This window comes from Erinaceus europaeus, chromosome 18 (genome assembly GCF_950295315.1).
Source record: "Erinaceus europaeus chromosome 18, mEriEur2.1, whole genome shotgun sequence".
NCBI lineage: Eukaryota > Metazoa > Chordata > Mammalia > Eulipotyphla > Erinaceidae > Erinaceus > Erinaceus europaeus.
Genome location: NC_080179.1, coordinates 63,446,596 through 63,467,800, shown reverse-complemented (window position 1 = coordinate 63,467,800; position 21,205 = coordinate 63,446,596). Strand labels below are relative to the sequence as shown.

Here is a 21,205-nt window from a genome sequence, read left to right as displayed (position 1 = left end):
GGAGAAGAAGAAGAAGAAGAATGAGAAAGAAAATTGTCTGATAGTGGTAAAGGTGATAAAATTAGCAACATGACTAGTGAATTGTTCTGTTTAAATTTTAGGTAGAAGGATCATTATAACTCATCCCTCACTTTTTTTCTCTCTCTTGCTCTCTTTATATTTATGTATTCCCTTTTGTTGCCCTTGTTTTATTGTTGTAGTTATTATTATTGTTATTGATATCTTCGTTGTTGGATAGGACAGAGAGAAATGGAGAGAGATGGAGAAGATAGAGAGGGGGAGAGAAAGATAGACACCTGCAGACCTGCTTCACCGCCTGTGGGGAGCCGGGGGCTCCAACCGGGATTGTTACGCCAGTCCTTGTGCTTTTCGCAACCTGCGCTACCGCCTGACTTCCCATCCCTCACTTTTCATACTCAACCTGCCATAGCTCTTCATGGCTTTCTAAAAGGGACAGGCATTCTCAATCATCTTTGTCCTCTAATTAATCATTTATCAGAATATGCCTCTTGTCTGAAAGAGAACTTACCACTCAAAAAACAAACAAACACTGCCCTTGCTCATGGTTTCCCCTTAACCTAAAAAGCTACTCATTCTGAATAGACCAGCAATAACACATGGGTTTTTTTAATTATTATTATTTATTTTCCCTTTTGTTGCCCTTGTTTTGTTGTTGTAGTTATTATTGTTGTTGTTGATGTCGTTGTTAGATAGGACAGAGAGAAATGGAGAGAGGAGGGGAAGATAGAGAAGGGGAGAGAAAGACACCTGTAGACGTGCTTCACCACCTGTGAAATGACTCCCTTGCAGGTGGGGAGCTGGGGCTCGAACACGGATCCTTATGCCGGTCCTTGCACTTTGCGCCACGTGCACTTAACCCGCTGCGCTACCGCCCGACCCCCACATATGTTCTTTTTAAAAGTATTATATATATATATATATATATATATATATATATATATATATATATATATATATATATATATTGATCTTGGGAGCTTAGACTCAGGCATGAAAGTCTTTTGCATAACCGTTATGCTGTCTACCCAACCCATCATATGCATTCTTTTTAAAAAATATTTATTTATTCCCTTTTGTTGCTTTATTGTTGTAGTTATTGTTGTTGTTGGACAGGACACAGGGAAATGGAGAGAGGAGGGGAAAGACAGAGGGGGAGAGAAAGACAGATACCTGCAAACCTGTTTCACCACTTGTGAAGCGACTCCCCTGCAGGTGGGGAGCCGGGGGCTGGAACCAGGTCCTTGCACTTTGCGCCACCTGCGCTTAACCTGCTGCGCTACCGTCTGACTTCCCATCACATGCATTCTTAATAGGCCATGTTCATCAGAAAGCTTATAGTTTCCCAGTCACGTTAGTCTCTCATTCCTTTCAAGATTTTCATACCAAATCCCCTTGTCCTTCATATTAAGCATGTATTTCCCTCACTAGATCATAAGGTACTGGGGAGCAAGAAGTGTGTGAGGTTTTGGTTACTTTGTCACTACAAGTTCTCGATTGTTCTAGGTAAGGAAGAGATTTTGAAATGAGGGAGTACATGAGAGACAAACAATACTTCACTTACATATTTTTGAAGTTAACATGTTTCTGACAGCATGCCTAACGCCATCAACTAGATACTTTCTTCTTTCTTTATTCCAGCCTCTGAAATAAGACTCAGTTACATCTCACTGGTCTCTGGCCTCTATTTGATCAGTCTGTTTGATCAGAGAACACAGACCACACTATGTCTTCTATTTGATCAGTCTGAATTCTTCAAGTTCTTTTCTCGTTGGCTAAATCCCTAACTGCTCCCTTAGCACCGGTGAATAAGAGAACATGCACATTCTTCAGTTAGTGTTAAGTGCCATTCAATTTCATATCAGTGTTATTCCTTACTTGTCTGATCAATATAAAAAAATATGATCATTTCTATAACAACTTTTGAATTTATTCCCATGCTATTTCTTAAGCCCTTTATCTTTTACCTTTTATATATATATTATTTCATTTTTTTTAACTTGCTTTTTTTCCCATTTGTTGCCCTTGTTGTTTTATTGTTGTTGTAGTTGTTATTAATGTTGTTGTTATTGATGTCATTGTTGTTGGATAGGACAGAGAGAAATCGAAAGAAGAGGTATAGACAGAGAGGGAGAGAGAAAGACAGACACCTGCAAACCTCCTTTACCACCTGTGAAGCGATTCCCCTACAGGTGGGGAGCCAGGGACTGGTTAACCCGCTGCGCTACCGCCGGAACCCCCTCCTGCCCCCATCCATCTTTTACCTTTTTATCTCTAATCACTCAATTCTGCTCATCCTTCTCTTCTTTGAAGACAGCACAGGTTCCCTTAATTTGGCCATCTTGAGCGCTCCAAACCACACAAATCTCTTCCGTCTTTGAAATCCCACAGCTCTCAGGTGCACATCACAAACGTTAGTGTGCTGACTTCTTCCTCTTCATACTGCTTCCATCTGCTTCATCTAGTTAAACTCATGAAGACAGGAGATGAATTCAACTGAACAATGGAGGTAGAGTATCTTGAACTCTACCAATCAGGACTATTAAGAAAATTACATAGATAATTTACATATATACTAAATTTAGTAAAATAAATTATATATATATATTTGCTTTAAGAAAAGTTCTACTATTTTTCGCAGAGTCCCTGTTTGTCTCAAAGTGCCTAGCATAGCAGTGAAAATACACATAGCACACATAATGCCTAGTAAAACTGAATGAATGAATGAATGAATGAATGAATATTTGGTGAAGAAGAAATTACACCTGAGAAAGGAAGCCACAACAGTGCTAAGCACCCTTGTGGAAAGGAATAAATCTGATAGTTTTAGGCTTTGTTTGTTTGTTTTTGTTTTTTATCTTTATTTATTGCATAGAGACAACCAGAAATCTAGAGGTGAGGGAGAGCAAGAGAGACAGACCAGCAGCACTGCTTCAGCATTTGCAAAGCTTTCCACCTTCAGGTGAGGACCGGGGCTCGAACCTGTCCTTGTGCACTATAATGTGTGCAGTCAACCAGGTGCACTACCACCTGGCCCCTAAATCCAATACTTTTAGAGAAAGATTTAAAACTATGACTTAAGTTACTGAAGTCAGCTTGTTATAGGCCATGAAGCCTGAGTAACACTACTTTTTTACAACAGAATTTGATCAGCAGCACAACAAAGTAAATGTTATTGCAGAATTGCAAACCCTGGTTAATGTTAATAGTTTTCTACTTCATGTTCAGTGTTTCTATATTTGTTTGTTTACCAGAGCACTACTCAGCTCTGGCTTATGGTATTACCAGGAATGAAACCATCTATATTTGTTTTAGTGTTTCAAAAATGAAAGAAAACTGTATGTTTTAACATGCAAAACAAATAGACACCTTTTCATAAAAAGGGTTTTTTGTTGAGTTCATTTTTTTTTTTTTTAAACCAGAGCACTGTTCAGCTCTGGCTTATGGTGGTGTAGGGGATTGAACCTGGGACTTTGGAGCCTCAGGCATTAGAGTCTCTTTGCATACCATTATGCTATCTACCTTCTGCCCTTTGTTGTTGTTGTTGTTTTGGTTGGTTGGTTGGTTGGTTGGTTGGTTGGTTGGTTGGTTGGTTGTTTTGTTTTTCTTAACCAGAGCACTATTCAAGTCTGGCTTATGGTGGTGTGGGGACTGACCCTGGGACCTGGGAGCCTTAGGCATAAGAGTCTGTTTGCATGACAATTATGCTATCTCCCATACACACACCTTTTTATAAAAAGAAGCTTACATCTGTTAAATATTTATCAGATTCAAAATCAGGAAGAAATTGTTAAATAGAAGTTTTAAGAGTGTATGAAAAAAACAACCTGATTTTCTAAAAACTATGAGAGATGGAAGCACTTCGAAGAATTATAAACATGAGTTTTATCTAATAGTAACAAGCATCTATCATAGGTGCATAATCATTAGCATTAATGCAGTTCCATGTACGTATCACGACCCAAATAGGTCCCTGATGTTTTCCTCTTTGAATGTGTGAATGTTATATTTACTCAGACAGCCTAGCATTCTAGTTATAAAGGGCTATTAATAACCACCTTCATCTTGCCTCCTTCCTTGGGGAAAGAAAAGCATCTTATATCTAGAAACTGGACCACTGCAATTTAGGTCTGATTTCTTACTAATACATAACTAAAGCATCGTCCACAAACTGACTATATTGTTTCTAGTTATAGTCAATCTTAGTTTCTTTGATATCCTGGAAAACTATCCAGACAAGTCGTAAGACAAATTAATTTTTTATCTTTTAATGTTGCTTGGGAAAATGAGCCCAGGGCTTCATGCATATGTGACACTGTCAAGCAGCTTTTCAGTCTAAAAAAAATCTCAATTTTTTTTTTTGAGAGAGAGATAGAAAGTGGAGACATACCACACTACCTCTTCGTCATTCAGTGTTATCCATGTTGCTCCCATATGATGTCAGGATCCTAGCCCAGACTCTCATGCACTCTACTACTGGGTGAGCTACCTCCTAATCCCTAGGACAAACTTCACTTTTCTGATAATTTACTTGAGGTTAAAATATGAAGATTAGAAGTAGATAAGCCGGAAGGAGATGGCTGAATACTGGATGATCCCATTAGCAGATGGGCTTGAAGAACCAAAGCAAAGGATAATGCAGGTTGAATCCACAATCAACTATTGTCTATCACAATAGATTTTGACACTCAGAATGGGGAGATTTGGGGTCTTTGTCCCTGTGGTGGAATATATATATTTAAATTATGAAGACTAAAAGGGGATAGTTTAATTTTCCCTTTCCCTCTATCTTTAGCACTTTGATAGATAGGAATGAGTATGCAGTATTTATTTATGTATTTTTTGTTAGTTATGTAATGGTTTACAAGGCTTTAAGAACATAAAAGTATATTTCCAAACAACCACCAAAGTTCCCCATAACCACCATAGTTCTCATAATGCCTTGAAGATAGTTTAGCTTCTTCTTCTCCTTCATCTATATTTTTTTGATATTGCTTTTGTAAGCTCCTATTTTTCAACTACCTAAATTTCACACATGAATGAGACCACCCAGTAGTCGTCACTTATGATCGTAGTTACCTCACAACAAATCACCACCACCACTAGTATTTGTGTTTGTATATAAAAAATGATGATGACAGAGATTTTACTTTTATTTCACTTTACTACCACTGGTAAACTTTAGGAATGATACTTTTTATTGCTCCTTCTGGTTATCGATTAAATTGAAATAGTAAACAGTGGAATGGGTACCTAGTAAAATATCAGTCACTTGCTAACAACCACAAAAAGTACCTGCAGCCATTCTTTTTTAGTCAGGATATTCATCTGTAGTATTTGAAATGAAGGTTGAGAAAGAAACTCTTTAGAGAATATAACTTAAACTTCAAAAAATTTGTTGTGCCTTGGGAGCTCTTGGAGGGTATAGGTCAGGTTTGTTCTTCTCCACATTCCATTTTGGTAAAGAGGATATTTATACACCTTTGATGGCTGATACGTTTTGATGATGAGACCTATTGGTGATGAGTGAATTCATAACATGGGAAAAGTGACTGAAGTGGTAGTGTGAATTAAGGAGTGTTATGGCTCATTGCTTTTTCTCTGTGTCTTAAGACAAATGAGAGCAGGACTATGTCTTTTGAAAAGGTCTGAGAGGGGTGGGATGTTATCAAGGGAAGGCACAGCGTCATTTAATCTGAAGAAGTGGAACACGTGTAGGAGGATATCATTAGGCATGTGGGGAGATAAACAAGTAATATATGAAATGAGAAAGCAAAATGAACCATGAATAAAAGTTCTGCCTTGATCTCTAAGGTATCCTTAGAGAGGGTTTTTTGGTTGTTATTTGTTTGTTCGTTTGTTTGTTTGTTTTTGTCCCCCATTTACCGTAACTAATAAACATTCATATTTGGAGGGAATAAAGTTATTCCATACTGAGCACCTACAGAAACATTTGTGTTTTTTTAAGTATTTTATTTCTTTACTTATTTATTTTGAGAGAGATGCAGAAACAGAAAGAGAGAAACACCAGAGCACTGCTCAGCTCTGGCTTATGGTGGCGCAGGGGATTGAACCTGGAACTTCAGAGCCTCAGGTATGAGAGTCTCTTTGCATAACCATTATGCTATCTCCTCCCTCTCAGAAACATTGTTAAAAATGAGAAATGTGGGCTGGGTGGTGGTACACCTAGTTGAGCACATACGTTACCATGCACAAGGACCTGGGTTCGAGCCCCTACTCTCCACCTATGGGGGATGCTTCATGAGCAGTGAAGCAAGTTTGCAGGTGTTTCTCCCTTCCCCTATTAAAAAAACAAAAATGAAAGGGATTAAAAAAACAAAAAAAAAGGAAAAATGGTGATCGGGGTGGTTGATTTGCCATGTAGGTACCAAGACGCAGCAATAGCCCAATGGCAAAAAATAAATAAAATAAAATAGAAAGAAATGTACAAATTAGGCCAGTAAATTCTTTCTTTCTTTACTTATTTATTTATTTTCCCTTTTGTTGCCATTGCTGTTGTAGTTATTATTGTTGGAGTTATTGATGTTGTCACTGTTGTATAGCATAGAGAGAAATGTAGAGCGGAGAGAAAGACAGACACCTGCAAACCTGCTTCACCGCCTGTGAAGCGACTCCCCTGCAGGTGGGGAGCCAGGGGCTGGAACCGGGATCCTTATGCTGGTCCTTGCATTTTGCGCCACCTGTGCTTAATCCACTGCGCTACCGCCCGACTCCCCAATAAATTCTTAAATAGTAAATGAAGATTTGAAACAAGCATCTCAAGTGAAAAAAATCTTAAAGCCTTTTTGATGTTTTCTCTTTATTTCAGTCAACTCAAATGTGGACTCCTACATAAACAAAGCCAATGATTAAGATTCAGAGGAGTGTGGAAGGTAGATAGCATAATGGTTATGCAAACAGACTCTCATGCCTGAGGCTCCAAAGTCCCAGGTTCAGTCCCCCACACCACCATAAGCCAGAGCTGAACAGTGCTCTGGTTAAAAAGTAGAAAAAAAAAAATCACAAAGATTCAGAGGAGTAGAAATGTGGAAGGGAAAAGAGTGAGAATTCTTACATTCAATGTTTAGTGTATTTGTTATTTATTTAAGTGGGCAGTTGTGTTGGCTTTCCCCACACTTATTTTATATCACAGCATTACTTAAGTTACTGTAACTGATGTCATAAAGACTTCTTCAGCATCGAGGGTCCCTTCAGATCTTAGCACACAGTGTGAAGAGTCGGGATACAGGAATTTCACAATCATCTCACCCAGAAATTATGTACATAACTGTGTAGGAATCGTTAACTTTACTGTACCTTCATTGTAGCATCTGCCAAATGAAGAAATTAAACTAGAAATGTTGGACTCTGTCCCACCCTATCCTTCCTTCTAATGAGATTTGATGAGAACACGTGAAGAAAACACAAAGAACAGGCTGCTCTCTAGTTGCCTCAGAACTGGGAGGGCTAGGAAACCTGCCTCTTGATATGACCCCCTCAGCCAGTGCTCCCCTCGACCACCTGAAACAGTCACACAGGGGCCAGTGCTTAGAAGGACCATCTTTGGTTCAGTGCTCTTATTGCCATTCTGGACTGGGCCCTTCAAATTACGTAGCTGCTTTTGCTTATGCCTCACAAAACATACTAGCATAATAGCAGTGTGTAAACTAGGATGTCAAACCTTAGAATTGCATACCCACTACCTAATGCATCCCATAGAAATGCCAGTTCTGGCCAAGTTTACAGAATCTCCAGTTCCAGGTGAAGATCTTAGATAAGGTTATTGAGTATCTCTTTTAGCACAAATTTTGGGTGTATACATCTATCAGCGCAGAAGATGCGGAAAAGAGTGAGGAAGTTTCTGTTCCTTATGTTTTTGGTTTATTAAATATCATTGTCCCTTAATATTCTTAGTATGGAGTTTAAATTTAAAAATTTAAATTAGCTATCTTACATGTGTAACTGAAGACATACAAGTTTCATCACAAGGTACATCTCAGCATGAATTGTGTGAATGCATAGTATTAATCAGTTGTGCAAGATCAATTTATCAAATGATTCAAGTAACACATAAATACTAATGAAGAGAGAGTTATATGGGTGGGAGTAGATAGCACAATGATTATGCAAAGTGACTCTCATGCCTGAGGCCCCAAGGTTCCAGGTTCAGTCCCCTGTACCACCATAAACCAGAGATGAGTAGTGCTCTGGTAAAAAAAAAAAAGAGAGAGAGAGAGAAATACTATTATAAAGCATGTTGTTTGCTACTTACATATTTCTGTCATCTTTTTGTATGCTGGAAGAGTTTTGTTATTAAGTTAGATATACTTGCATATCATTTAAAACCTTTCAGTTAATTTCATGTATTGAAATTATTTTTAACTAAAGTTGAGAAAGAAATGGGTTCTGAGGGGGAGAGTATTCCTTGGCAGGTTAGATAGGGGGGTCATATTGAGACTATAATCAGAGTATTCCAAGAAGGGCCTGTCACTTCCTGGCTAATGAAGACTGTGGTTTTATTACATTTGCTGTGACTAGAAGCAGCTGTCTCCATTTTGCAGCAAGTTGCCATAAGAAACAACCAAGACCCCATCCCATCTTTCTTGAGGGTTGTCTCATTCATTCAGCAAATCTTTAAAAAGCGCTATTGTTCTTGCAAGGGTGTCTGAGGCACCTAAATATATATGCATTTTTTTTAATATGAGTTTGTTTTTTTAATTGAAGGATACAGATATAAAAAAAAACAACTCTCTAGGCCTACCCAGTGAATAAATAGCATATCAATTAGGGCAATTCATTGACGACAACAAGGGAATTCTGAAGCTTCGGTGGTATTTCAGAAAGGATCTTTTAGCTCACTGTACACAGGAAGATATTGCAGTTTTAGAAATAGCATAGTTGAGCCAAAATGAGAAATCTAGTAACCTTGAACCTGGTATAATCATCAAATAATACTGAGTACTAGTTGTGTACCAGACACTATAATAAGCAGCGGTGATACTAAGTTGAATAAGAATATCCTTGCCTCTGATAGCTCACAGATATATAAATGAAAGCTTACCATGTGATATGATCAGTTTAACAACTGAGATGTGCAAACATAGTTCAGAAGAAGGCTATGCACTCAAGTAAAGGGAGTCAAGAAGGCAACCTGGTCTAGGAAGACTAATTCTATGCTATTCCTCGGAGTTGCGTTGCTGAATGCTTTACTTGACCAGGTAAGGCAAAGAATTGAATTTCTAAAGTAGTGGTGTTTAGATTGAGCTTCAGGAGCCCCTGAAGGGGGGCCAGGTGGTGTTGTAACTGGTTAAGTGCACACATTACAGTGCGCATAGTCCTAGGTTCAAGCCCATGGTCTCCTCCTGAAGGGGGAAAGCTTCATGAATGATGAAGCTGGGCTGCTGGTTTCTCTCTGTTTCTCTTCCTCTCTATCTCCCCCTCCTCTCGCAATTTCCCTCTGTCTCTAGCCAATAATAAGTAAATATATTTAAAAAGAAGAAGTCCTTGAAGGATTTGTTAAAACACAGATTGCTGACTCAGTAAGTCTGAGGTGGATTCCCCCAAATTTTCATCTTGAACAGTTTTTCTCAGGTATTCCTGTGGCAGTTGTCATGGGAACCTTGATATCTTGGAGAGCATTATCCTGGTTCACTCTTAGGTGTTCTGTGTCCTACCGAAAAACATATGAAAAGATCACTGACTTGTTGGGCAAAGAGTCCTTAATTCACAACCCCTTCAAAAACAGAAATAGCCAAGAGCCTTTGCAGCAACATAACAACTTACAAGTGTCAGCTTTCCCAGGAGTGAGAGGATTAATAAATATTATGTAACCTGAAATTGTTTGGAAGCATGGATTCTGGGCTGGGGCATAGCAATGAAAACTGTTGAAGGGTTAGTCATCTCTAAATCTTGAGATTCCCAATCCTTAATTTAAACCTTCACTTTCAAATTAGACCCAGTCCCTGAACTGATCGCTTCCTGCTGTTGAGGGAGGTATGTGATCACGTAGATTACTACGAGTCCCAACCCCCTGTTGCTTCTGCAGTTCTCTCAGAAAGCTCTTATACACGAGGCGCTTTCCTTGGCATCTAAACACATGTTCCCTGGAGAAAGCCATGTCAGAGCAGGCATGGAGAGACCAGCCCAGACACTGCACTAATTCCCTAGAAGAGAAGAAAACTTTGTCACTCTTGACAGGCCTTCCCTGGCTTTACACACACCTCTGTAGCAGTTGGAGGCTCTGCTGGGCTGCCCGTATAGCTGTGTAATGAGAAAAAGATCAACCTCTCCCCCTCACAGTTGCCTTTTAGATATCTGGTGCCAATATGTGTTTTGGAAGCCTTTTGCAGAGAGGCACACATGCATTTTTAATGATGGAGTGCTTCTATCCCATTAATTAGTCAACTTTAAACAAATTAGCCATGAGAATTGATGTGCCCTAACAAAAGCTGAATGTAGGCTTCTTTAAACTCAAAACTTCAATATAGATGGCCAAATTAAAAATAAATTTCCTTTTTCTTATCATCTAAAATGCTAACAGATGATTTCTCACAATTACCTGACTTTGTGATTGCTTCTTCAGATCTAGCCTTGCCCGTGTGAAGGGAGTAAAAATGAGTCCGTGGGATAAACACACACTTTCCATGGCATGCTGGGAAAGTAGTCATGGGCGTATGCATTTAATCCCCTGCCATGATTAGCTGGATATGCCTATATGTCTCAGAATCATGATGCTTTATTGGTTTAAAAAAAAAGATTTATGTATTCATGCTTGAGGAGAGAGCCAGAAAACCCCTCTGGCATAGACAATGCTGGGTGTCGAACTTGGGACCTCATACTTATCACTGTAGCCACTGTGCCACCTCCAGGGTCAGAAGTCACACACAACATTTCATGTACAAGACTCTAAATATGAAACTCACAGAAATAGAAAGAAACTATGAGTCAGCATAATTCCATCCTCATTTGCAAGCATGCTCCCGGGCACTAGTAGGCATTCAATAAATAGTTATTAAACAAAAAGATGGATGGGTGAATCTGTTGAGTTTGTCAGATATATTTGCTTCCGCTCTTCTGTACCCATCAAGACATTTTCTTTCCCTAAAAGAATTATTTACTGTTTTTGATGTTTAATGCAATGACTTAACATACCATTAAATACTTATTTCTTTAAATATATATTTTCAGTGAAAACTTAAAACATACTCAGTACTAAACCAGTGATAATAAAGTACCTGTCTCACCAGTTATAAGGAAAAGAAGTGGATAGTGGGGCAAGGAGATAGTTCAGCCTATTAGAGCTCCCGTTTAAATGCCTCAGGTCTCAGAGACCACAGTTTCAAAGCCTGGCACCACCTCAGCACCTTATGGAAATGAACGGTGTTCTGGTTTGTTATCTTTCTCTCTCCTCATACCAGTGTGTGTGTGTGTGTGTGTGTGTGTGTGTGTAAGAGAGAGTGAGAGAGAGACAGAGAGAAAAAGAGAGAGAGAGAGAGAGAGAGAGAGAGAAGAAAGGGAAGTAGAAAAGGAGATGGAATAAATATCAATCTCTCATAATATTCAATAAATAACTATGAACAGGGAGTTGAATTCACTTTTTAGTATCTTAAAATAATGTGGTTGATATGGAGGTCAATTTTCCTTTTATTTAGAGTTCTATTAACATCACTTATTTTAAAGTCAATAATTTTAAAATTGGTCCTCAGTGATGTCTATCATCTATCTAAAAGCATCAGTATCTGAGGTCAATTGAAAGATATTTGGGAGAGCATTATTCATAAGCAAATTTGTGAGAGTGATGAAAATATTTATAAGCAATTTCTGACTAGAAACTTATTCTAACATTATTAAATACATGTGGCCAAGAGGAAACATTTTTAATTAATGATTTTTTTTTAATAGAGAAAAGTTTACCTGACCTCAGGGAAGGCTGAGATATTTGCAAAATATTAGGGTAAATTTTAGGGCTGAATACAAAATCTCTGGAGAAGGTGCAGGAAGAAATGGCTTGAGGTTTCTTGTGAATTTTTGTTATGGTTTAATCATAAATACCATGCAAATATCCTTTGTCAGTATATTTTGGCAGGTCATCCAAGAAGACCAAAGAGTGAAAAAGATTACAGGGAAGGAAAAAAAAAAAGTAAAAAAGGACAGTAAAGTTATTTTTGCACTAAAAAAAATGTAGTGGGAAATTCTATGACTTTGTAGCAAATTTTCTACCTGCTTCCTGTGTCCACTGCACAGTATCATAAAATCCCTACAGAAAACAAAAATATAAATTCCATCCCTCCCCAAAATTTTGAGTTTAGCCAAAATCTCATCTTATTATTTGTTAGAACCATTTGAATGATTTGGGATCTAAGAGACTGAAACACAACATAGAGTAAAAGAGATCATGGAGTTTTTAGGCTCACAGATTCTAAGAAGGCTTGACAATATTGTTACTGGATAGACAGACTCTCACCTTGACCTCAGGAGCAAGAAGGAGTTAGAAACATACTATCAGGACCTGGCATCTTGTCTCTGCCTTTCTCTGTGTGTCTGCTTTATAACTTCTCTTCATAAATCCTACTCTACATGAGAAATATAAATTCCTTTGTTCCTCATCTTATAGCAACAGTCACTTAAGGAGAAGATATCTTGATGTCTTTGGAACAAAGCCCTAAAATCATTGGGAAGGGATTGACCAAACTCAATTGGATTCCTTGGCTAATCCTGAAGGAATCAATGGTTTGACCTGGAGAATGGAGAACTAAGACTGGTTCACTTCAGGTACAGATTTATCCACTGTGACTGGAGAAGCAGGTCCATGCGATAGCATGGCAACTCCCTTGAGTACAATAAAGTTTAGTAATATGGAAAATAAAGAGCCATTCCCAGGCAAAAGATAAGATTATATGCATATGTTAATGGTACCCATAGCAACATCAGAGAAGAACCACACTATATTTTTCTTTTTTTTTTTTTTGCCTCCAGGTTTATGGCTGGGATTTTGAGCCTGACCACGAATGCACTGCTCTTAGAGGCTATTTTTTTCCTTTTTGTTGCCTTTATTGGTTTTTTTTTTACCATTGTGGTGGTCATTATTATTGTTATTGATGTCATTGTTGTTGGATAGGACAGAGAGAAATGGAGAGAGGAGGGGAAGACAGAGAGGGGGAGAGAAAGATAGACACCTGTAGACATGCTTCACCAATCATGAAGCGACCCTCCTTCCTGCATGTGGGGAGCTGGGGTCTCAAACTGGGATCCTTGAGTGGGTCCTTGCACTTAACCTACGGCGCTACCGCCTGGCCCCCCCCCCCACATTATATTCTTAGTGAGTATACCTAGTTCACAGAAGGCTAGGCTCTAGCCCAGTTGGGTGAATCTAGATGTACTAAAGATATAACTAACAGCAGTATATATGCTTCATAAAGAAAAGCTCTGATGGAACAAATAGCTTTAACTGATTGTTATCTTCTTCACAAAACCCTTTTTGAACATTCATCTACATCTTATGCAACTCTTGCAAGTAGTTTTCATTACTACTACAGGGCTTATCATATTGTTTTACAGTTGTCAACTATGTCTATCTCATTTTATGCTTCCTTTAACTGAAAGACTTCTACACTAAGATTAGTGTTAAGGACATCATTTTTTTTTTCTACATTCATTCCATGAATGATTCTTGAGAGGCTACTATGAATAATTTCTAGGCGATATATGTGATGCTCAGGATACTAAGATGATCTTTAAAGAGAGTACACAGTTTGATATCTTTTGTCTCCCTCACACTTGACATAGAAATCTAACATGGTCAAATTTGATCTAGCATGTGAATTGCCTCTCCAAATGTCAGTAATGCATCTAGATGCAGTATAGTTTGCCTATCCAGAAAAAATCAGAATTTTCCTTCCTTTTAAGCCCAAAAGGCTATTAATGCAAATCCAATTGAATTTGCATTTGATTACATTTCTGATGGAAACATTCATATGCAAATGAAAATTCATGCAAAGATAGCCAGATAATTCAAATAGTTGCTGAAATATCAAGATAAAATTAGGATGTTAAATGTACATCCATCAATTTTACTAGGTTATGCTAAGGATCACCAAATACGACAGAGTTCTTAAAAGGAAAAAAAAAACTACTTCAGAAAGTTGTGCTTAAACATTTCACAACGTATGAGTAAGTCAAGGCTCAAAAAAGAAGCATTGACATTACAGTCTGCTACCACAGAGCTGAAAAGAAATTAGTTGCTGGTCAAAGAGGTTCATCTTAGAGTCACCGTTTGCCTCTTACCTTCTTTGTCCTTATAAACAAAGGTGATTTTTTATATATCTGATGCTATTTTGATAGTACAAATCAATGAAAAAATAGTTTGTGTATCATAGGGCTGGGTGGTGGTACACCTGGTTGAGCGTACATGTTACAGTGTAGAAGGACCTGAGTTCAAATCCCCAGTCCCCACCTGCAGGGGGAAAGCTTTGTGAGTAGTGAAGCAGTGTTGCAGGTGTCTCTCTGTCTCTCTCCCTCTCTGTCACCCCTCCCTTCTCAATTTCTGGCTGTCTCTATTCAATAAATAAATAAAGATAATTTTTAAAAGTTTGTGCATGTTGGCAGTTCTTCATTTCTTTTTTAAAAATATTTTATTATCTTTATTTATTGGATAGAGACAGTCAGAAATTGAGAAAGAAGGGGGTGATAGAGAGGGTGAGAGATAGAGAGATACCTGCAGCCCTGCTTCACCACTCGCAAAACTTTCCCACTGCAGGTAAGGACCGGGGGCTTGAACCCTGGTCCTTGTGCATTGTAACTTGTGCGCTCAACCAGGTGCACCACCACCCCCCCCTCTTTATTTCTTAATGATGTAATGGTTAAGCTAAATGACACTATCACAATCATAACTATCACTATCCTTTGGAAAACATCTATAGCATTATGAGTGTACTTACAGGAAAGACTCTCACCAATGTTCATATTCTTCTAAGAAAAGATTTTAGACTTGCAATTCTAAGATTTAAGTAAAGCTTCAAGATATTTCATCGTAATCCACCTATAGTATATACCAAACCAATATGTAAAAGCAATGCAGATGCTGAAATCATTCTGATGCTCTACTTAAACAGAAATTGGAGTGGCAAAAGAAAAAAAGGTTGAGATCACAGTGTTCAGGTTTATTAGTGCTTCGTTTAACAGGCTACAAAGCATAAAGCACTCCATTTTCTTTTTATTTGATCTAATATATTAGTGCTTAGCTTCAAGACTTTTTAGAATTCCATTGCTCCCTGTTCAGTGAATGTCATTCATCTCACATCAAAATTGAACAGCCTAAACCAAAGCAGGAACTTGGAGCCTCTCCTTCCCTAGTATTTGCAATACTTACACTAATCTAGACATTTTGCTTTTCTAGTGTCTTTTAAATCAGCTATTTCTCAGTGCCCATAATCAATCCTTTAACCTTTGTCTTTTGTCTGGCCTATGATAAGGGTTTCCTAGCCCAATTCTGAGAATGAACTTATCCCATAATTGTATTCAGTCCTCCTTTTGCTTAATATCTTCTGATGGCTTCCTGTTCCCCTTTTAATAAGGCCCAAATTTGACACAGTTACGACAAGATCTCTGATCTGACTCCTACCTCCTTCCCACCCTACACCATGCTGCCTCCATTTATTCCTCATTCCAGTGCTCCCTTTCAGGTCATAAGAGATACTATGCTACTCTTCCCCCGTTTCTGATGTTATTTTTCGTAATTAAGCTTTTCTAGTCTTCTTCAGCTCATCTGCTCTTTCTGTTATCTCTTCCACACCACTATACAACTTTCTTTCATGATACTTGAGTTTGTGGTGTTAAATTTATTTTGGGGGTAAAGTCAGTAGTTTTGATCATGCTACTGGCTTCCTAAAGGCTGAGACTTGATCTGTCTTTTCTTACCAAAGGAAAATATGTCTGTCATATCGCAGAAGTTCAGGAGAAAATTTTTTTTTACTTAATGGAAGGTTCTATTTTCTTTTCCTTATACCTGTAACCCACAAGTTCATAAGAGAGAAAGGCAAAAATAAAAGCTGAGTGACTTGCTTGTACATAAACCTGCCACAGATTCCAAGAAGAATTAGTATGGCAAATACTGTAATATTTTTTATGGTAGAAAAGTTGAGATGAATCAAAGTTGACTGCCCTCAGGAACCATGAAACGACTCCTAGCACTAACTGTACTAGCAGTTTCTTTACACTCGTTTATATAGTGACTAAAGTAACATCCACTCCCCCAACTCTGTCTTATGCATTAAGTTTTTCATTTGAGAAACATACCTAGAAATTCCACATGTACAAAATGTTTGGCTCAAGTTTCTTAAAATGTTCTACAGGAACTATTCATTTCACGTGAGTAACCATAACTACAAAGGTTAAAAACTCTGTCAAAATCACATAACAGTATAGCTAGTTTCTTAGATCCCTCTGTTACTTTCCATTTATTTTCTATTACTTCTGAGCTAAGTTTTATTTTTCACAGCCTTAAAATACTGTACTTTAAAATACTTCTTTAAGGGAGTCAGGCGGTAGCGCAGCAGGTTGAGCGTATGGGACCAGCATAAGGATCCCAGTTCGAGCCCTCAGCTTCCCACCTACAGGGGAGTCACTTCCAGGTGGTGAAGCAGGTCTGCAGGTATCTATCTTTCTGTCTTCCCCTCTCTGTCTTCCCCTCCTCTCTCCATTTCTCTCTGTCCTATCCAACAAGGACGACATCAATAACAACAACAATAAAACAACAAGGGCAACAAAAAGGGAAAATAAATAAACAAATATTTTTTAAATACTTCTTTAAAACAAGATGTTGAAATTATAGGGATATAGGAACTGCCACATTTCACAAATTCTTGATAAAGTTGCATAATTATCTTTCTAGGAATAACTGTCCTTTCCCATTTGACTCAGACTATATAGTGTTGGTTGTATATGGTGTTCAGAAAGTTGAGGGTTAAAAGTTTATATTTATACCCAATAAAGTAAAAAAAAAAGTTTATGTTTAGCAACAGGATGTATCTGTGGTTTGAAAAACAAGTTTAATGAGCAATAAAAGAATTAAATATACTTTTCTTATAAGAAAAGGGACTTTTTGTAGACTGTTAAAGAAGTTTAAGGCTTATCTTCCATTTTTAGGGACCTTAGAATTGAGTTCTGTTGTTCTTTAATTTTTCCTTAAAAACATTAAAATTATCTTTCATTCTTTGTAAATTATGCAAGCTAGCATTTCAGGAAAAAAATAAATAAAACTTGCCCATTGAAATTAAATCATAGTGTCTTCTTTCTTGCATGTATTATGAAAATAAGCATTCAATCAATAACCAGTCACCTCCAACTCTACCTACAAATAAATGAAGTGTGTGCAGTCTTTCTCTATGTCAACATTTCTTATTAACATGATGGAAGTGGGCTCTTAGCAAGAAGGCCTGGAAAAGACTTTTCTTCTCTTTTTATGATTTCAGTTAAGAATGCAAATTGCACAGCAGACTTCGAGGAGTACTTTGCCAAAAGAAAACTGGAGGAACGCGATGGTCATGCAGTCAGCATTGAGGAGTACCTTCAGCGCAGTGACACAGCCATTATTTACCCAGAAGCCCCTGAGGAGCTGTCTCGCCTTGGCACGCCAGAGGCCAATGGGCAAGAAGAAAATGGTGAGACTGTAATTCATTTTTAGCCACTACACTGACCTCTGCAGCTGTTACAATTACAAATGCACTACATGCCTGGGTGTTTACCTTAAAAATTGGAGAACAGCTGCAGAGGCATGGAATTTCATGAGCAAAGATTAGAACTGTAATTTCAGGGTATTGTGAAATTTTTTGTCAGCAAATTTGTGTCATTTGTACATCCAATAAAGCACAAGAACAATTAGAGCCTATTTCAAAGAGATAAAAATATCTTAATTGATTCTCATCCTTCTGAAAGATTTCATTTTTAAGAAAAAGAAGAGGGGGCGCGGGGGAGTTGAGAAGTAGTGACCCTGGCCTTTTGTCTTTCTCCAGAAACACCTGGGGGCCCGGGGGAGTTGAGAAGTAGTAGTGACCCTGGCCTTTTGTCTTTCTCCAGAAACACCTGAAAAGCTCCCTCACATTGTGAATTCCTGAGTCATGCAAAGAAAGGTTTACTAAGAACTGTCACTCACCTAAAGAGTTTCTTCTACACCCCTCATCAGTTGTTTAAATCCTCACACCCTTCCCCCCTCTCCCCCCCGAGAAAGAAAAAGAAAAAAAGCTCCAGTAATTAATTTTTCCAGCGCAGTGTGAGCTGATTCCAACAAGTCTGTCCTGGGTAGGCAAGGGGACTGGTGTGCACAGTGGCCGAGTGCAATGATGGGACTCTCATGGAGCAGATTGCAATGATTCCTGTCATACCATCCCGGGCAGTCAGCCCATTAGCTGCCATTGATTTACTGACCTTTTGGCCTGCTTCTCTCCCTCTCCTCTCTCGGTTACAGACCTGCCACCTGGAACTCCAGATGCTTTTGCCCAACTGCTGACTTGCCCCTACTGCGACCGGGGCTACAAGCGCTTGACATCACTGAAGGAGCACATCAAGTACCGCCACGAGAAGAATGAAGAGAACTTTTCCTGCCCTCTTTGTAGCTACACGTTTGCATACCGTACCCAGCTCGAGCGGCATATGGTGACGCACAAGCCAGGGACAGATCAGGTGGGGGGTTGGTTTTAAGTGATTTCTGTCTGTAATAACCCCTTAGAGAAACGATATTGCTTTGATTGGCAATCATTATTAATTTTTCATGGCATTTTGAAGATGCAGATCTTTTAATGGTAATAGCTTTAATTGAGGTCTAAATGATTTTTTGATGGTCTCTTCTAATATGATTTAATAGTCTTATGTTCACGATCGAATGAGTGTGTTAATTTCTAATTTAGAAATTTTATTTGCACTTTAACTTGAATTTAGTTTCATTTTTATGTTCCACAAAAAGTAAATGAAATTGTAACATTTTAATTATACATTATTAAACATCTCAGCAATTTTAATTCCATTTTTCACCTAGTTTTACTTGAAATTTTTCTTAATCCAGGGTCTTAGTTATAGTAAAAGAAGTGTTTTTCTTTCATTTGTCATATAGCACCTTAATTACTTTGAGTATTTTTACAAGCTGCTACTAGTTTATGAAATCTAATTAAGTGTTTTAAGGAAATTTTAGAAGGCATATAACATATATGTGTAAATACATCAAACAAACTGGGTTAGCACTGAAGTGCTGGGTGTACATTAAAATGATTTCTTCTTGATATGCATACTTTGGAGCTGTTAAATTTGCTCTGCCTCTTTTGGCTTGTGTTAAAAATTTTTTTTTTAAATCTATCTTGAACAGGCAAGCATAGCTTCTTAAATCCTTAAAATGATTGACTAAGATTGATTCACAGTGTCCCTTAAATGTCTTAGCAAAACTGCTCTTTCTATCTTCCTAGGGGAATTAACTACAGATATAACATATTCAGATGGTGATAGCAATGGTGTATCTTAAGTCCCAATAACTGACTCTACAGATCTGGAATCTGTAGGAAGACTACATGAGCCTGATACCATAGTTGTTTTTAAAATTACTAAATACGATATTCTAAGCTTTCTTCTTAAGGGTTTTATTTCTTTATCTTTAAATCGGGAAAGTGAAGAGAAACAAATACAAACAACAGTGGTAATACTATATAATTTTACTCTTTCAAGAGAACAATTCAGGTCAGTCATCCCACTTGTATCTGCTTGGACTTGTCACCTGGAAACATTTTGAAGTTTTCATTATTAAAACTACGCTTGCGTGGTTGCACTTTTGTAACAGTTTATTTCCCCATGTTTATATGCTGGGGGGGGGGGGAAGAAGCTGTGTCTAGATATTTATCTAGCATAACTGCTTTAAATTTCACATGCAAAAGTGTGATTGTGTTGGCGCATTATGAATGGTAGCTTTGGTGTTGAAAAGTCCCCTCATTTGCTCATGGCATTTACAATTAGTAAATTAAAATGATTGTATCATATTAACAGTGGCACAACTAAAGTTTATAGTAGTCCTCTGAGGGCTGTGGGGGGAGACAAAGCAGCTGTTGCTGTTTGTTTATGCAACTCAGCAACATATGAGCACTGGTCCCTCAATGGCGCTCGGCGGGCTGGGCTCTGCTTGATCTTTGAAGGTTGCTGCTGTTTGAACAAACCTCCCTATGTCCCATGTAACACCATCTGTCTCACTAGGAATGTGGGAAGATTCAGCACACCCTAGCAGTTGTCATACCGTTTCTGTGCTGTCTTTTTGCAAAAGGCTTTTGTGTCATTACTGCTTGAAAAAGACTGACCTCCTACCTTGAGCATCCAGTGGATGGCTGTATTTTTTTTTTCTAGCATTCTAAGTCTCCGTTTTTTGTTTTTTGTTTTCCCTTGTTCAAAAAGGTCAGCTGTGTTTGATTATATCATTGCTGTTTTTAACTTGTCTTTTCAGAAACTTTTTTTCGGGGGGGGGTCCCCTACTCCCTAGCACACTACTAAAAAGAAAAATGGAAACTCATTGAAATCTTTCCTACTGGCCTGTGATAAAACTATTCAAGCAGCAACAACCCAAGATGTTGTCTCTTTCATTTGATAATGAATCAAATCTGTTATGCAACACCTCAGGAAAAGCAGGGTTTACATTTGCTACTAGAATAGTGAATAGGATATTTAAACATGCCTGTTGTATAATGAAATATTTATAGTCAAGGATCTTTTGTTTGTGTGTGTGATTATGTTTTGTTTGTTTGCTGTTTGCTCGCTTCTATAAATTTGCTATGGCTAAACTTTTGCCCTGATAGAGGAAATTTTCTATGATTAACCATTTGAGTCAGGAGCCTTTTTTTCCTCCAGACTACTTAAAGATAATATTTTTTTCCTTGACAAATAGTTGTATGCCAGCAGGGAACCTTCAGTTTTCAATATTTTCAGGAAGCTCAGAACCACAAACATCTTTACAGCTATGCATTCTCATCTTCAAAGGTTCAAAGAAACGTTCTGAGGTTGGGGGAACAACTACACAATTTTAAAGCAAATATTAGTTGCAAGTGTGAATGCCCCCCCTTTTTATTGGTTCACATTTCATTGCCAACATTATCACTGTTATTGCAACTGTGAAAGATTGGGCAAATAAATATACACGCACTCAAATCTTGTAGCCTCTCTGGAAAAT

The 21,205-nt window shown here is 38.0% G+C and overlaps 1 protein-coding gene across 12 annotated transcripts in view; it reads left to right on the top strand.

The window, feature by feature from the left end:
• ZEB2 (zinc finger E-box binding homeobox 2) overlaps nucleotides 1-21,205 on the top strand; it is a 151,171-nt gene that overhangs the window by 109,195 nt on the left and 20,771 nt on the right. For all 12 annotated transcript variants that reach the window (XM_060178061.1, XM_007539662.3, XM_060178068.1 and 9 more), the window contains 2 exons: nucleotides 17,487-17,675; nucleotides 18,479-18,693. In XM_060178061.1, coding sequence (XP_060034044.1) covers nucleotides 17,487-17,675; nucleotides 18,479-18,693 — 404 coding nt within the window. The remainder of the gene's footprint in view (nucleotides 1-17,486; nucleotides 17,676-18,478; nucleotides 18,694-21,205) is intronic.